This window comes from Saccopteryx leptura, chromosome 1 (genome assembly GCF_036850995.1).
Source record: "Saccopteryx leptura isolate mSacLep1 chromosome 1, mSacLep1_pri_phased_curated, whole genome shotgun sequence".
Lineage (NCBI taxonomy): Eukaryota > Metazoa > Chordata > Mammalia > Chiroptera > Emballonuridae > Saccopteryx > Saccopteryx leptura.
Window position 1 is genome coordinate 374,296,102 of NC_089503.1, and position 18,640 is coordinate 374,314,741.

The following is an 18,640-nucleotide window of genomic DNA, read 5'->3' on the forward strand; positions in this document are numbered from 1 at the left end:
ACAACCCCCAAAATTGATATCAAAAAAAGGCAAAAAAATATTTCTGGAGATAAAGAGTGACATAGTCTATTGAAAAATCAGTCAATCTACCAAGACAATATAACAATTCTGAATCTATATGCACCTAATAATATAGCCTCAAAATATATTATATAAAACAAAAACTGAAGGAACTGAAATAAGAATTATATAATCACAAGGAATATTTTAACTTTCTTCTTTTAGTAACTAATAGAACAAGCAGATGAAATCAGTAGGAATATGAAAGAATTGAATAATAAAAATTAACAAAAACTATCATCTATAGACACTATACCTACAATGGAGGATCACATAGTGTTTTCAAGTGCACAAGATTGACCATATGCTGGGTTATAAAGCAAGCCTCAATACAAATTTCAATAGAGTAAAATAATAAAGACTATGGTCCCTGATGTTAGTGAAATGAAGCTACAAATGAATAATGAAAAGATAGAACATCTTTAACAATTGGAAATTAATCAATACATTTTTAAATAACTCATGAACAAAGGGGAAAAATTATAAACATAAAATGAGAAGTATTTTGAACTGGATGATAAAACATATCAAAACTTGTGGAATGCAGATGAAATTATACTTAAAGGAAAATTAATAGTCTTAAATGCTAACATTAGAAAAGAAGAAAAGCTGAGCACCAACGATCTAAATATTCATCATAATTATCTTGGGATAAAAATAAAAATTAAAACCAAAGAGAGGAAAAAGAAGAAATAATAAAGATTAGAGCAGGAATTAATAAAATTGCAAAAAAAAAAAAAAGCACAATAGAGATTATTAACAAAGCCAATGATTCTCTAAAATAATAGGTAAAAGTGGCAAATTACTAATACGACTGATTAAGATAAGAAAGAAAATTACAAATCACTGATACTAAGTTTGAAAAATAGGGGTTATTGCCTTAGCTCCTACAAATATCACATAAACATATTATGAGGATATTACCTTAACTAGCTTTCTATGTATATTTTGTTACTGTGAAGAGTTTATGCTTATTAACCCAAGCAAGTATTCAAGTTAATTTGTCAGTATGTTTTTTTAGGAGTGGTAAATCAATACATTGACATTTCAGTTACTAAAGTGATGTTTTTTTTGAGTTTAGTTAGAATGACCCAGTTCTATAGTATATGAAAAACCCCGTGCAAACTAACCAAATTGAGTCTTTGTGCATGCAAAGCAGAAGAACAGACATTGGCCCCAAAGTTATCTTAGACAATGGTCAGGTTTGCTTTAACCCCAGTTGGATCCTTTCTGTTGAATTACTAATCTGTAAATTTTCTAGTTGTGTGTGCACATAAGATTACCTCGTATACATATTTATATATATCCCGTATAGAGTAGAAGTTTGCCCAGTAGAAGCAACATATGTGCAAAAAGCACAGGGGCAGGAAATGGCATAGTGTATTCTGGTTACAGAGTAGCACATTTTGGGGAGAGGAGGGAAGAAGCTGATTGGACAAACAGGCTTGGTCTCAACTGTGAGGTCTGGGAACAGACATCTTCCTGTACATGCGTGGGACCCACTGAAGGTTTCCGAACATGGGTACAACAGAGCGGACTTGTATTTCCGAAAGCACACAAGCACCTTGTTAGAACTCCTCAAACTAATGAATATATATCTTATTTCCGTCCTTAGGTTATAAGTAACAGACATATGGGACCTGCAAAATATTTTTGATTGACAAATAGGTTGATGGACTCTTCCTTTTATAAGTAACTTTCTTAATACAAAGCACTGTGGTCTTCCTGCGGGAGTTTGCAAGGTAGTAAGGAGATAACATTATACACATAGATACAGGAAGAAACTAGACGAGGAGTAACATGACATGAATTCTAGCTGCATGTCCTCCATTTTAGTCATTTATAAAACAAATATTTAATAAGCACCTATTATATGTCAGATATCTGCTAGACTTAGGTATACAGTGATGGGCAAAGTAGACATGGACTTTGTGCTCATGAGACTTACGTGTCTGGTAAGTTAATGATATCAAATAATCACAAAAAGTCATTCAACAAATATGTATCGAGTAACTAATGTTGGTCAGGCACTATTCTAGGTGCTTCAGATCATGATGAAAAAGCAAACAGAGACCTGTGCCCATTTGGGGTTTGCATAATAGTGGGAGAAGATAGAAAATAAACTCTCAACATGATAAATATGTAATATATATATCTTATTAGGAAGTGATAGGTATTATGGGAAAAGTAACAAAATTCATGCAGGAGACTTTAGTAATGTGGAAGCAATAAGAAACAGGAGTTGAGATAAGCTGTATTAAACAGACCAGCCTTAGCAGCATCGCTGAGAAAAAGGGAAGTAGATTAAAAAGCTTTGGTACATATATACTATGGAATACTACTCAGCCATAAGAAATGATGACATCGGATCATTTACAATAACATGGACGGACCTTGATAACATTATACGAAGTGAAATAAGTAAATAAAAAAAAACTAAGAACTATATGAATCCATACATAGATGGGACATAAAAATGAGACTCAGAGACATGAACAAGAAGGTGATGGTAACGGGGGTGGGGGTGGGGTGGGGGGAGGAGGGGATGGGGCAAGGAAGGAGAGAGGGGGTGGGGGAGGGGAGAGGCACAAAGAAAACCAGATAGAAGGTGACGGAAGACAATTTGACTTTGGGTGAGTGGTATACAGAATAATCAAATGTCAAAATAATTTGGAGATGTTTTCTCTCAACATATGTACCCTGATTTATCAATGTCACTGCATTAAATTTAATTTTAAAAAAGGGAAAAAAAGGGGGGATTGTAAGAAGACACTTAGAAGAGCTTGGGTGACTGACTACGCAGACATCCAGGGAACATGTATTCTGGGCAGAGGGCACCGCCAGTATAAAGATCCTAATGTGGGAGCGTTCTGGAGTGCTCCAGGCATAGCAATGGGATCAGGTTGTCTGGAGCATCATCAGCAAGGGGGAGAAAGACAGGTCTAGGGGAGCTGGTGTAGCTTTTGTAGTCTTGTGGGTCATTGTAAGAAATTTGGCCTTTACTGAGAGAAATGGGGGCCCTTGCAGGGGTTAGAGCGGAGTGCGGTATGACCTGGCTTACCCTGTAACAGGATAACTGGTTTTGTGTTACAACCTGTAACTAAATAATGATAGGTGTGTCCTGAGAAAGGTTAAAAGGGGACCAAATTGATAAATTGTCTGTGTGCTCTGGGACCTTAAGCTTAACCATCGCCTGCTGCCCACTGGGCCATCGCAGCAAGGGCTTGGTAGCGGGCTGCGTGCACGTGCAGAGGTTGTAGGATATTATTCTTTGGTAATAACGCAGAATGGCACATAATCCAGTGCCCGGTTATGAGGCACACCCTGGAAGTGTTGTAGCGATTAAAGTGCACAATCTTAAAAAGAACACTATCACACCAAAGTGGTGAAAATTGCTTTTGGGGGGAACATAAAAACTTTATGTTTAAAGCACGGATTCCATATGGTATGTAAACAGATATCTGGTACATCTGCAGTATTTCAATTTCCTGGGGAAGATATCTAATACTGATCTTTTGGGGGCTGGGAGTGGCGGAAGGGTACAGTCAAGAACAAATGTTGGAAAATGGCGACTCAAAGGGGGGAGTTGGTGTCAGGAAGATCACCGCTCTGGAGGTGAGGACGCTGCCACTGTAGTCAGCTCATTAGCCCTGCGTGGACTCAAACCTCCCACTTCCCCTTTCAAGGTTCCAGGCTGTTCCCAAATGCAAAATAAAATGTGAGACTGAGTGAGCCCTGGGTTTCCCCCAGGGCTAAGATTCTGAGCAGAAGTTGAGCCGGGGCTCCATTCAGTTATAAACACCTGGCTCTAGAACCGATGGGAGTTTATCAGGTAGTATTTGGACTCATCAAACGTCACTTTCCAGTAAGCTACGGGGCTAGTGTCAATGGCCTTTCAAGTCTGTCTCTGGCTTCCTTCCCCTTATCTAGTCTTTGAGGAAGAATTCTCCAATTCCCCAAAGCCAGAATTCTAGAAATACAGCTTCAGTTCATTCCGTAATATTTCTGGATACAGCATTGGAGCTCAGGATCCCGCAGAGTTTTGTCGATCAGATGCTCACCAAATGCTTCGAAACCTGTCCACTGGAGTTGCATTGCTTCTCAGTTTCCACACGATTTCTCGACGTGAAAGCGCCTTTACAATTTACCTGGGCGGCCATTTTGAAGAGAAAGATGTATGGGATATGGTGATGGGAAGCGGGAATTAGCAGAACAGACTGAAAGGCAAAGAGCCTGGACATTCAGAGCACCTGAGGATGACATCTCCTAGGGAAACCGGTGCATTCTGTTCTTAGCTGCTTCTGCCAGACCTTCGCCAATGGCACTGAGCAAACCTTGCAGAGTTTATTCTTTGTCCATTAGGGTTTTAGTTTTATCTTCCTGGCCCTTCAACTTTACTTTAAAGTCCCGTGAGGACAGAGAACATGTCTTCTAACTCACATGTCTGGTGCTCCATTCCGTGTCTGGTTGATAATAAAATCTTAGTGACGGGTTGTCGACTGTGATGATCACCCGGGCTTAAGAGGGAAAAATAAAACTCAAAGCCAAACACCTTGAAGCCCCTTGCTTGTGGTGGTCCGATGTGCCCATAGACCAGAGCATTATCTTTCTTTTCTTCTGCCCTTTAATCACCTGCTGCTGTTTCCAGATGGAAAATGCAAATAGAGTTCATTATCTAACCGCAGTACATGCAAGTCGTTTACCAGAGGGTACCAATACTCACAGAATTGTTCTGTGTCATGAATTCAGCTATAAATAGATGCTACATTGTGAAGAACTAATTGCAGGGATTTCCTGACTGTTGTCAGCATTTGGGGGCAATCAGCTCCATTTAGTGACAGTTAAATATTTAGGATTTTCAATGGAGACTGGGAAGATATTCAATTCAATCTCTCATCAATCCAAAGAGTCTTGGAGTTCCTGGCAAGAAGGGAAACCCCAGAGTCTAGTGGAAACTACCTTTAGGAGTGAAGGAGTTAACTGAGTGTGTAAGCTTTATCTTGTGGCCAATGGACTTGTAGTTTGCTGGTTAAAGTCTCCGGTAAATGATTGTTAGAGGCCTGTCATTCATAGCTGTGGCTAGCTTCTGTGTCTCAAAAGCCTGTTGATTTCCCTGCAAGGCCACTAGTGCAGCATCCCCTATCTCGTCACCCACCTTGGGCCTACTGTGGGCCTGCAAGAGGATCTATCCGACACCTAAACATGAATGACGAAGACTACAGCAGCCCTTATGACACAATCCAAAAAGAGAGGCTGTACGAGGTTCCCGACGAGCCAGCAGAAGATGAAGGTGCCCTTTACGATCGCATCCTTAGAGACCCCAGGTCTGAAAACCATGTCTATGCCACTGAGCTGGAGACCCACGACTATGACTCCGTAGCAGTTTATGGTGTTACAAGTGAGGAGAACAGCTTGGCTCTTCCCCAACCAGAAGTAGGAGGCTACCTCCTACCTGATGAGGTCTGTCCTGATTCCGAGGGTCCTCAACAAGATGAGCCCCAGGAGGACACAGACACCTCGATGGAAGAATTACACTCACCAGCTCTGGACCAGGAGACTAGCCCAGAAGAGCCAGAAGAGGATGGAAACCTGATGGAGGACGTGCCTTCTCTGGCACGCTTCACCATCCAAGAGAGCAGTGAACACTTCCCCGTTGGCTACGCTGCTGCTGATGGTTTGGAAGAAAGCGAATCAGCTCTCACGAGCCCTGAGATCCAACTCTTTGTGAAGGTAAGGGCTGCCGCTGACAGGCACACCTGCCCTTGCAGGTGGCATTATAATTGGTGTTTCATTTTGTTCTCAGTGACCAGGGAAAGAGGCATGGTGTCAGGGTCCGCGGATCTCAGGATGCATTCAAAAGCAGGGCTGATTAAGTCAGTCGTTCCAGGCTTCGCCCAGGACGGCTCAGAGCTGCAGGAACTGGAAAGTGCACTTAAAGTGTGTGTTTAATGATTGACTATTATATATCACAGGTAGAGCGTGTTTGTTTGTTTGTTTGTTTTTTTAGTTCACTTACAAGTGAGCAGGAATTGCTGCTCAAAACCTTACCTTGTTATAGATGTTAAATACATTTTCTGGTCTGGTTAAATTTCCTCCATCAGCATGATTTTTATTTTATTTTATTTATTATTTTAAGCAAGAGAGAGAGAGAGAGTGAAAGCAATAAAGAGAGAGAAAAATAAAACAGAAAGACAGGAAGAGCGAGATGAGAAGCATCAACTTGTAGTTGCAGCACTTTAGTTATTCATTGATTGCTTCCCATATGTGTCTTGGCCAGGGGGATCCAGTCGAGCCAGTGACCACTTGCTCAAGCCATCGACCTTGGACTCAAGTCAGTGACTTTGGGCTTCAAGCCAGCGACCATGGGGTCATTCTGTGATCTCAGGCTCAAGCCAGTGACCTCGGAGTTTCGACCCCGGGGCTTTAAGTGTCTGAGGTGGATGCTCTATCCACTGCGCCACCACTGGTCAGGCTACCTCATCAGCGTGATTTTTAGAAATGAAACCAAGGCTTGTGAGAGAAAGTCAGATCTAGAGTCAGGTGCTGGAGTTTCTTTTTTTAACGTTTCTAAGGTCACAGATACTTGAGATAAATGGTCAATAAACGTTACCTCTGTCACTGAGCGTGCCCTTTTGGTACCAATATAACTAAAATATCTGATGAAGTAAAACGATTTCAGGAGAAGTAAGACACTAATTGTCAGTGTTAATGTTTAATGCTTAAGATAGTTAAGCAAAGAACTTTGGTGATCTTTGTATTATTAGACTAGTATGTAATAAACATTATGGCTATGGATATTATTAAAACATAAAATGCATTTCAGGGCTGAAAAAAAGTCATCTTAATTAATCAAGATCCAGTACATTTTTTCTAACATTCACTCCCCACCCCCACGGTATTCATATTTACATGTTCTTTTTTAAAATGAAGACAAAATATTAGTAATACTGCTATTTTTTTGCTAATAAAAAGTGATTTCTCTATGAACCTACAAAAACTCCAGTTCACAATTATCTTCCCCCTTCCTGCTTTCCAGAAACTCCTCTCGTGAAATATCCTTTATTTACTAATTTAAGACACTATGATTTTCTACTCTGTCCTTTTCCTTGCTGGTTTTGTGTGTAGATTGTGCCTCCTTTATTCTATTCTACTGCAAGGTCTTTGTAAAGAGCAACTTGCAGAGGGTTTGGCTCACACTGAGGACCCAACAGAGCTTGCTTGTGTTAGCTGAGCACGTGCGGGGGGAAGGGAAAGACAGGGCCCTCGCTCTCAGGAAAACCACGTGTGCAGGAGACAGGCCTGCACGTGGCCAGTCTGTCTCATTCTGGTGAGCAGAGGACTGAGCCACGTGCTGTGGGTGCTGCGGGAGGACGGGGGGAGGAGACCTTGGAGCAGGTGCGTGCAAGTAGCCTTCCCGCTTCCATGTCCACATCACCACTGTATTCCTTGTCAAAAACAAACAAACAAACAAACAACAAAGAAGGAAAAAAACCCACCACTTTTTAAAAGTGAGGCTAGCCCTGGTCCGATTGCTCTGTTGGTTAGAGGTCTGTCCAGAAATGCAAAGGCTGATTCCTGGTCAAGGCACATAAAGGCACAGATAGGGGTGTCTCTCTCCTTCCCCCTCTCTCTCTCTTTCTTTCTCTCCCCACTTTCCTCTCTAAAATCAATCAATAATCTTTTTTTTTTTTAAGTGAGGACTAGGTGTATTTTTTCTCCGGACAGAAGCACCCGTGCAACTTTCTGCAACTTTCATACGATTCCCTGTCATTGCCATCCTTGGCACCAAGGCAATTATTTGTAAATTTGGCAAAGTGTTGATTTGACCAGAATTAGCCTGTTGCTGGCGTTGAACCAAACAGAAGTGGCGGGGGGGGGGGGGTGGGGGGGAGTACTGGCATCTCCAGCTGGTACCAGAGACAGGAAAGACTGCAGATTAGTGACCTGTGATTCCAGGACCTAATTAATATTTTAAGTTTACATTATTTTATTTTTAAAAATTTATTTATTGACATTTATTTTAGAGACAGAGGAAGGGAGAGAGAGAGAGAAAGACAGAAACATCAATCTGTTTCTCTATGGGCCCTGACCAGGAGACCAAACCAGCAACTTCTGCGTGTGGGGACGACACTCTAACCAACTAAGCTATCTTGCCAGGGCAGTTAACATTCTTTTTTAGTATAATTATGTTAACTAAGACATTATAGAGCTTACCGGTGGACCTCAGCTCTTATCTGTGGTCTTCTATTTGAGGATGTTGGGCAGAACTCAGCAAGAAGAGGGGCAGTTAGAATCCCTGCGTCTAAGCCCCGCTTCCCCTCTGCAGATCTTCCTTACGTTGAATGGAAATATAATATAATATATGAAAATGGGTAAAATGGGCTGTCCTGCTTGCACGGGAGCAGAGGGTCTGAGTGTAACCTGCACATAAGGGATAACATTGACTGCGAAGGGCGGTACATGTTGCAGAGCTGGTCTGAAGTCAGGTTGCATGGGTTTGAACCCTGACTTAGCAAGTTCCTATCTATTAAATTATTTAGCTCAGGGGTTCCCAAACTACGGCCGGCCCCCTGAGGCCATTCATCCGGCCCCCCGCTGCACTTCCGGAAGGGGCACCTCTTTCATTGGTGGTCAGTGAGAGAAGACTGCAAAGCGCAGTGTCACTCATGTACAGAACTACTTCCGGTGACGCGGGACGCATGCCTCATGGCTCCGGAAGTGCGTCATATCACTTGTTACGGCTAGCAGTGACAAATATGGAACCAGACATTGACCATCTCATTAGCCAAAAGCAGGCCCATAGTTCCCATTGAAATACTGGTCAGTTTGTTGACTTGAATTTACTTGTTCTTTATTTTAAGTATTGTATTTGTTCTCATTTTGTTTTTTTACTTTAAAATAAGATATGTGCGGTGTGCATAGGGATTTGTTCATAGTTTATTTTATAGTCTGGCCCTCCAACAGTCTGAGGGACAGTGAACTGGTCCCCTGTGTAAAAAGTTTGGGGACCCCTGATTTAGTTTCTCTCAGCCTCAATTTGCTTTTCAGCAAGTTGAGTGTTGTAACCATATGGTCCTCCTTTCATCTTCATGAAGATTAAATAAAATAGTTCACGTACTGTACCTGATGTATATGTAAATGCTCAGTTTATAGGAACCTAAATTATTATTGACTGTGATAAATTTGAACCATACGTAAAGAAATAGTTTTATTTTAAGTGCATGCAGTAATTGCTAGTATTGATTCCATTACTGATCCCACTGTGAGCAATGTAATATTGCGGAAAGAGCGACGGTCAGAAAAATCCCACTACGACTCTGTCAATAATTTGCTATGAAAACATTCCTGGGCCTAAGTTTCCTCGGCTCTGAGCCTCAAGCTCTTCCAGCTCTTAGAGTCTTTGATGTCTTTGAAATGCAGTCTTTCCCAACTCTTCCCATCTTTCATTCCCCCCTCTTCCAGGGTCTGTGGCTCCAGCACCAGTGTGTCCATGTAGGGCACCTCCTATGAGCGCCCTGGGAGGCTGCACAGTAACTATGATGGGATCTAGACATGGCAGGAAGGGCCGGTGTGAGACTAACACCCCTCCCCACCCTCAGCACACCTGAAGCCCAGTCCTTGAAAGCACTTGCAGAGCCTGTCTCCGATTGGGCACTCACAGCGCCCCTCGCGGGCTGCCAAGGTTGCACACCGATCAAATGTAAGGCGCATCATTCACAGAACAGGGTAAATGGTGCCCATCCCCCACCCTCTGAAGTGAGACAACATAACAGCCCTGGTTAATGTTTCCTAGTCTCATAGCCTGGAATCTTTGGTCCAAAGGAGTGAGTGGCTATAATTGAGCCCAGCATAGTAGATAGTGGAATTCACATACATACCTGAAAATCATTATTACTGCAACAGCACAGGAACCTGATGCGGATCCGGGGGGTCATGAAATTCAAAATACGGTATTCAACATAATGCGTGGGATGTTAGGATATTACAGTTAGACTTTTACAATTAAGCAATATTTCTAGTGAATTTTATCTAGCCCTCTTAAATGTTTCTATTTTATATGTTTCATAGTATGCATGGTGTATTCTTATAGTAGTGCATTATAATATAATTTGTAAATAAATAAATATACATATACAGTGATAAACGCTTAAGTTTTGTACTGATAGGAAGTACAACTTCTAAAACAGAAAGAAGCATGATTGAAGCATAGACTTTTCTGTCACTCTATCTGTGGGCCCTAGGGCTCTCTCCCTGACCCAGATCTGGTGAGAACAGTTCCCCTGCCTCCCCCTCCCCCAGGTGTTTCCTGGGAGTTTTCATAAGCAACACACTTAGTCCATTTCCCTTGGAGGCAAACAAAGTTCATCTCGGCAGGTGAGAAACTCTAAAACCCCACTGAGGAAAGGAGGGGACGTGAAGCTGGGTTTGGAGGTTGAGATGTGACTCAGCTGAGGAACCAGCAGGAATGTTCCAGGCGGGGGGCTCACCCTTATGCTACGGCACAGCGAACACGCACCTGCTCGGACTTGATCTCTTTGGCTGGAGTGATCCGCTTTGGGCACAGAGCAGATGGCCCGGCTGGCGAGCTAGGAGGGCAGTCTTTCGTGGCAAACTGGGGGGCTCAATGTCACCCTCAGGAGTAGTAATAGAATGTTGTGGAGGAGGTTATCACGAGCAAAGCAATGTGTAAAGTGATGGGCAAGCAAATTAAAAAGGATTTCCATCTATCCTATAAAGCAGGACCAAACAGACATCCACCACGTCTAAGATTAGTCCAAGTGTTTAGATATAAACACATCGTGTAAAAAAAAGAATATGTATTTTTAACTAATTTCTTCAACTAATCATCTGGATATGTCCAAATATTTAGATTTTTGGCTTCATACAGACAAATTCCTGGAAAAAGTTAGCAAGTATGATGCTGATTTAGATAGTATGCATATGTATATCTAGTTATTTATACTGGGGGGATCTGTGACTTCAGCATAAAACTCAACAAAGGTTTGGTTGAGGTTGTTTCGGTGTAGTTTCCAATGAGAAAGTGTTGGTGTGGCCTGGCTTAGCCTGGTTGGATGGCTCAAGAGTTGCACGTTTACCAGTCCGGAAGCAGCTGGACCCCTGAGAGGGTCTGCCTGATCCGTGATCCCTGGGAAGGACCCGCTCCAATGTCGGTAATAAGGACATGTCAAAGGACGTCCCTGGAAATGTTCGTGAGAAAATGCAAGTCCGAGCCTGTTGCAAGTGCCCAATTGTCCTTTCATGGAACCGAGGAAGCGTACAGAAATGGAACAATGAGCAGGTTTAAACAAAGATTGCTATTCTTTATTCTTTTTCATTAGGGTGCTGGGAACACCATCAAGTCCCGATTTTATTCAAAACTATTTTCTAGGTGCCCATAATAACTAGCTGGTTCTGTGAATCAGTGTTATCAATCAAAAAGTTGCAGAATTATAAAGCTATGACAAGAACATTGAAAACAGAGGAGTAAGGAAGTTGCCTAAGGCCACCTGTGAGTTAGGAACAAGCCAGGACTTTGGCCTCTCAATCCAAGGCATCTTTTTTTTTTATATTGGCACCCCCTAGCCTGGGTGCTGAGTAGTCATAAATATGCAAAACTTTATGCAAAAATTTTTGTGGAAGATGATCTCAAGAGGGTCCATGAACCTTCAATGTTACCTGCCTGTCTCTGTGATGTGTCTGTCACACTTTCCCTGGTTGGGCACTCATGCCTTGCATGGATGCCCACGTCCCTCCCACGGGAGGGACACAATGTGCTGAGAGTGGCCCAGCTAACCCTTTTTCTTTCCTGTGGAGTCAGCCACTTGCTCCACACCCCCCAGAAAACCATGGGAAGAAACCCACACAAAAGAATAAAGACGCGTTACCCGAATCGTCATGCGGGAGTTATGTCAGCTCTGAAAACGAAGGTGATGTGATATTCTGAAATAAATAACTCAGATTAAGATCTGCATTTTTTCCAAGGTAAATTTTAGATGCCCTCCCCCCCGCCCCCCGGGATTGCAAATCCAATGTCAGTTTGTCCCCAACTAATCCCGCCACCGTGATGAGCTGTTTCACCGATTGTACAAACCAGAACTTTTGAGTAACTGATTTCTGTGTCTTATAGTCCAGCCCATTTCACTTCTGAAAGCATTCTCTTCTCTCTGTCTTGGCCGCCACTGGCTGTTATCATCCTGGCTACCTTTATTCTGCTGGTCACTCTGCCTCTAGATTCACCTGCCTTTCAAGAAGTCCCCCCGCCCCCACCCAGTCACCTGAATGGTCCATCAAAAGAGCACATCAGACCATGCATTTCCCTGCTTGTAGCTATGCAGTGGCTCCCTTTGCCCCCAGAAAGGGGCCAGGATGGGAGGAATGCATGAAATAGCCTTCCTGCTTTGTCACCTGCTCTTCCCCACTCACCCTTTGCCTGGAAAAATGCTGACTCATATTTCTCTGCACCCTCCATGCAGTTTCATGACTCAGGGCCTTTGCTCACACTGTTTCCTTTCAGTGCTCATCCTTCCTGGGAGAACCTACTGTCCTTTCAGACTCCATCTAGAAGTCACCTCTTCTGGAAACCTTTCCTGGCCCCTCCAGCCTGGCCCGGCAGGGTCTCCTCTGCATCCACTAACAGCTTGTATCTCAACGTATCGGTTTGCTAGGGCGGCCATAACAGAGCACCACAAGATGGCAGGACTTAAACAACAGATTTTTTTTTCTCTCTCATAATTCTGGAGGCTAGAAGTCCAAAAGCCATCGGCAGAGTTGGTTTCTTTTCAGACCTCTCTTGTTAGTTTACAAACGGCTGTCTTAGCCAGGGTCTACACGTGGTCCTGCACCTGTATGTGTCTGTGTCCTATTCTCCTCTTCTTGAAAGGATGCCGGTCACTTGGATAAAAACTCACCCTAATGATCGCATGGTAAATTAATTTACCTCTTTAAAGACCCTGGCTCCAAATATAGTCACATTCTGAGCTACTAGAGATTATGATTCAACATATGAAAATTGGAAAGACACAATTTAACCCATAACACTTAATGCTATAATTACTTTTCTTTTTTCTTTGAGAGAGAGAGAGAGAGAAGGGGAGAGAGAGAGAGAAAGGGACAGACAGGAACAGACAGACAGACAGGAAGGGGAGAGAGATGAGAAGCATCAATTCATAGTTGTGACACCTTAGTTTTTCATTGATTTCTTTCTCATGTGTGCTTTGACTGGGGAACAGGGGACTCCAGATGAGTCTGTGACCCTTTGCTCAAGCCAGCAACCTTAGGCTTCAAGTCAGCAAGCTTTGGACTCAAACCAGTGACCATGGGGTCAAGTCTATGATCCCACACTCAAGCCAGCAACCTGGCCCTCAAACCTGCTACCTTGAGGTTTTGAACCTGGGTCCTCAGCATCCCAGGTTGACCTGGTCAGGCTATAATTACCTCTTAATCTCTCTATCTCTCTGACTATGAACTGTTGAGGGAAGGTCTGCCTTGTATCCATCCTCATACACTTGGGCCATGGTTATTTACATGAGGGTTGAGTGACAGAAGGGGAGTAGTTACCCAGAGATCCCCAGGCACTGAGTGAGGAGGGAGGTGTGTCCCAGCAGCCTGCAGGACTAATGAGAGTGGGGCCCCAAGTCCCCCGTCTCAGTGTCAGAGAGCTGCTATAACAAATTACCATACACTTTATGGCTGAAAACAGCAGGGATTTATTCTCTCACAGTTCCAGAGGCCAGAAGTCTGAAGTCAAGGTGTCGGCAGAGCCACACTCCCTCTGACAGCTCCGAGGGAGACTTCCCTGCCTCCCCAGCTGCTGATGGCTCCTAGCGTTCCTTGGCTTGGGTTGCATCACTCCCATCTCTACTTCCATGATCACAAGTCCTGTCCTCCTGTGGCTCTGTGTCTTCTCTCCCTTCTCTTCCCTTACAAAGACTTGTCGATGTGTTTAGTACCCAACCTGATCCAAGGTGATTGCATCACAAGATCCCCTCAATTTAATTGCATCTATAAAGACCCATTTTTTCCAAATCAGATCACATTTACAGGTCCTGGTTGGACATATCTTTGGGGAGGGAGTTACCCTTTCACCCAGCACACTCCCTGGTGGTAGGATTGAGTTGGGTTGAAGCATAGGAATTTCTGGACATGGACAGCCACTCCTGGATCCATATTTCCCACCAAATGCAAGGGGTTCTGTGAGAATTCAGTGCAGTGTGTGCGTCTTCATCTCATTGGTGCTCAGACATATGTGGGAACGACTAGCACGTTGCTAGCATCATCCTGGGATTGGGTGGAAAGCTGATATTCCGAGTGCCTGATTTGATTTATTGAGCTGTGAAGGGATGTTCCAGTCAAGGGACCTGAGGATCCACCCAGCAATCGGTGGTAAGCAGTGCAGGGGGCAGCCTGTGGTAACAACGTCACACACCAATGCCATGTGCCCTGTTCCCGGGCCTGCCTTTGTGTCCCTGCATCAGTTTCATAGATCTAATGCTGTTCTGTCCATAGACACAGAAGGTAAGCCAGGCACGGTGGCCAGGAGGAAGTGAGGAAAGAGCTCCGAGCTGGCTGGGTTGGGGCTGCCATCAGGACATTAGGGAAGGGGACAGTGTTAGAACAGTGAAGGACACAATGGATCCTTTTCTGGACTCCCATTTTTTAAAGGCTAAGTTAGTGGAGTGTTGGGCTTGCTCCAGGAGCTCGGTAAATGTTGGTCAAAGTGAACCGAATGCTCAGATAGTTTTCACCCACCTCCTGGAATAAAGACCAGCCCTTGGAACAAAATTGCAAATCAGATACTTCACTCCCTGCGTTAAGCCTTGCCCGTCACCAACACCACCAAGTTCACCCTTGAGCACCATACGCAAGGCCTTGTGTCCGGTCCCTGACCACCCGAGAGCCTCTCAGGTCCCAGCTCCCACCGCTCCCAGCCTCGCTCCATGATGCCCCAGGGATGCTGAGCTCCCCACCCCTGGGATGCTGCTCTTGCCTGTGGCCATCCGGCTGCCTACAGCATCTTCCCCCCCCCCACTATCAGACCAACTCCTCCCTTTCTTTCTGAACTTCCGTTCCCGGCAAAGCCATTTCTGAACCTCCAGGTTGTTTTGAGGGATACTACCTCAGTGCTTCCCTCCACCCTGGGGCTTGTCACCTGCCATTACAATCATCCGGGTACGGGTGTATTGGAGCGCCACATCTCATCTACCTGTGTATGTACACCCATCGTTAGCACAGAGCCTGGCTCGTGAATATTGGTCACATTAAATTAAACTGATCAGGCAATAGGAAGAGTAGTCTTTTCTTTCTTTCTGGAAAACCTATTTTTATCTGGGAAATTTGATCATGTTCAATAAAGTCCGCTATATCCTTGTATTCACTGATACTAGCCTTTGCGGTGAGGTTGGGTAGGTGGTGAGTCCTGAGGACAGGCCAGATGGTGAGAAGACCCAGGGGAACAAGAGAAGGGGAAACTTGTATTTACCGAACGTTGACATTGAACCACGCTCTGTGTTAGATCGCCTGCTTCATTGGCTTGATCTCTGTAATAGGACGAAGAGCTAGGTTCCCATTAGGATTCTGACTCTGACTAACCATGAGACTTTGGGGGAGCCATTTGCACTCTCGGGGCATTAAATTTCTCACCTGTGGATAAATAAAAACAAACAGTTTGAATGCGTTGAGTCCCAGAGCACCCCCCCCGCCCCCCCCTCGCCTGCTGTGTATGGAAGCTTTTCTCCCCTGTAGTGAAATAGTCTCCCTCCCACAGGGGCCCCTCTTGCTCACATCTTTTTTTTTTTTTTTTTTTTTTTTGTATTTTTCTGAAGCTGGAAACGGGAGAGACAGACTCCCGCATGCGCCCGACCAGGATCCACCCGGCACGCCCACCAGGGGGCGATGCTCTGCCCCTCCAGGGCGTCGCTCTGTCATGACCAGAGCCACTCTAGCACCTGGGGCAGAGGCCAAGGAGCCATCCCCAGCGCCCGGGCCATCTTTGCTCCAATGGAGCCTTGGCTGCGGGAGGGGAAGAGAGAGACAGAGAGGAAGGAAGGGGGAGGGGTGGAGAAGCAGATGGGCACTTCTCCTGTGTGCCCTGGCCGGGAATCAAACCCGGGACTTCTGCACGCCAGGCCGACGCTCTACCACTGAGCCAACCAGCCAGGGCTTCGCTCACATCTTAAACCTATATTATTTTCATGTTCCCTGAAGTATATAGTGAACATACTATTAGGCACCTGTGTGATTTTTAAAATAAGGGAAGGAGGGAGTTGTGACTAACAAAGATGAAGACACCCTCACATAGAAACAGGACTGTGACTCAGGTCATATTGAAGAGGAGCAGGTCTGGGAGCCCCGCTGTCTTTTCTCTCCACTCTGAAGAGGTTAAGTGTTTGTATGGTTCAAAATTTGAAAGGTAAAAAAGCTTGACTCTCTCCCCACCATACTCTCTCAGACATCCCATTTCCATTTTTCTGAGCCAACTCATTCTGGAATTTTTATATATGTGCTTCCTGAGAAATTTTATGCCCATTCCAGCAAATATATGCTTGTTTATATATTTAAAATTGTCTCTTTTTCTTCCCTTTTATTTACTGCAGATGTTCTTATCCCATAGATCCTATTATGTATCTTGTTTTTCGGGAGAGGGATCAATTTTACTGGGACATAATTTTTTTTAATTATTATTATTTTTCTGAATTTGGAAACGGGGAGGCAGTCAAACAGACTCCCGCACGCTCCCGACCGGGATCCACCTGGCATGCCCACCAGGGGGCGATGCTCTGCCCATCTGGGGCGTTGCTCTGCCGCAATCAGAGCCATTCTAGCGCCTGAGGCAGAGGCCACAGAGCCATCTCCAGCGCCCGGGCCAACTTTGCTCCAATGGAGCCTTGGCTACAGGAGGGGAAGAGAGAGACAGAGAGGAAGGAGAGGGGGAGGGGTGGAGAAGCAGATGGGTGCTTCTCCTGTGTGTCCTGGCTGGGAATCGAACCCAGGACTCCCGCACGCCAGGCCGACACTACCACTGAGCCAACGGGCCTGGGCCTATTGGGACATAATTTACATACATTAAAATGCAGCAATTTTAAGCATATGCTTCAATGAGTTTTGAACAAGTGTGTACAGTCATGTAGCAACCATCATATTCATAACATAGAATATGTTCATCACTTCACTTCCACGAGTTAACTTCCAGCCACCCCCTGACTCCTGGAAACCACAGATCTTCTTAATATCACCCTAGCTTTAGTTTATTTTTAAAAATTTTAATTATGCATTTTTAGAGAGAGTGAAAGAGAGAGAAAGAAAGAAAGAAAGAAAGAAAGAAAGAAAGAAAGAAAGAGGGAGGAGTATGAAGCATCAACTCACAGTAGCTGCTTATCATATGTGCTTTGACTAAGCAAGCCTGGGGTTTTGAAATGCCGACCTCAGCATTCCAGGTCGATGCTTTATCCACTGCGCCACCACAGGTCAGCCTAATTTTACTTTTTAAAAAGTATCATATAGATGGAATTAAACTCTGTGTCATCTTTTCTGTGTGGTGTCTTTCACTTCAGCACAATGCTGTTTTAAGTCATCCATGTTGGCACAAATGTCAGCAGCTGGTTTCTTTTTATTACTGGGTCGTATTTCATTGTATGATTATAACATACAGTACACAATTAATGGACACTCGGGTTCTTTCCCAGGTTGAGCTCATTATTAATAAAGTTGACTATAAGCATTCACATATAAACTTTTGTGTTGATTCTGTTTTCATTTATCTTGGGCACATATAGACATTGGAGTGGAATTACTGGGTTATATATGGCCAATGAATGTTTACCCTTATTAAAAGACACTTTCAAATTATTTTCAGAATTTGTATGAGACTTCCACCTGCTTCCTTTTCAGCACTTGGTATTGTCAGTCTTTTAAGTCTTACACGTACTGGTAAATGTGTAATGGTATTTTATTGCATCTCTAATTTACATTTTTCTAATGACTAATGATGTTAAGCATCTTTTCATGTACTCACTACCCATTATTAAGTCTTCTTTGATGAAATATATGTTTAAATATTTTGATTATTATTATGTTGGCATTGTCTTACTGAATTTTAAGAGTTTATATAGTCAAGATACGTGTTTTATCAGACAAATGTTTCTCAAATAGTTTACAAGTCTGTGTCTCCAGTTTTCATTTCGTAAGTGTCCTTGGAAGGTACAAGTTGTTGACTTTGGTAAAGCCCATTGGTCAATTTATTTTCTTCTTTGCTTTGTGCTTTTTGTGTTCTCTCTAAAGAATGTTTGTCCAACCCCAGGTCACAAAATTTTTTCTCCTATATTTTCTTCTAGCAGTTTTATAACTTTAGGTTTTATACTTAGTTTCATGATTTGTTTTTTTTGTTTTTTTTTCTTTTCTTGAAGCTGGAAACGGGGAGAGACAGTCAGACAGACTCCCGCATGCGCCCGACCGGGATCCACCCGGCACACCCACCAGGGGTGATGCTCTGCCCACCAGGGGGCGATGCTCTGCCCCTCCCGGGCGTCGCTCTGCCGTGACCAGAGCCACTCTAGCGCCTGGGGCAGAGGCCAAGGAGCCATCC

The 18,640-nt window shown here is 43.9% G+C and overlaps 1 protein-coding gene across 1 annotated transcript in view; it reads left to right on the forward strand.

The window, feature by feature from the left end:
* The first annotated feature begins 5,119 nt into the window (after nt 1–5,119).
* Nucleotides 5,120–18,640, forward strand: part of CLIC5 (chloride intracellular channel 5) — a 173,701-nt gene continuing 160,180 nt past the window's right edge. The window contains exon 1 of the mRNA XM_066359285.1: nt 5,120–5,790. Coding sequence (XP_066215382.1) covers nt 5,263–5,790 — 528 coding nt within the window. The 5' untranslated portion in view covers nt 5,120–5,262. The remainder of the gene's footprint in view (nt 5,791–18,640) is intronic.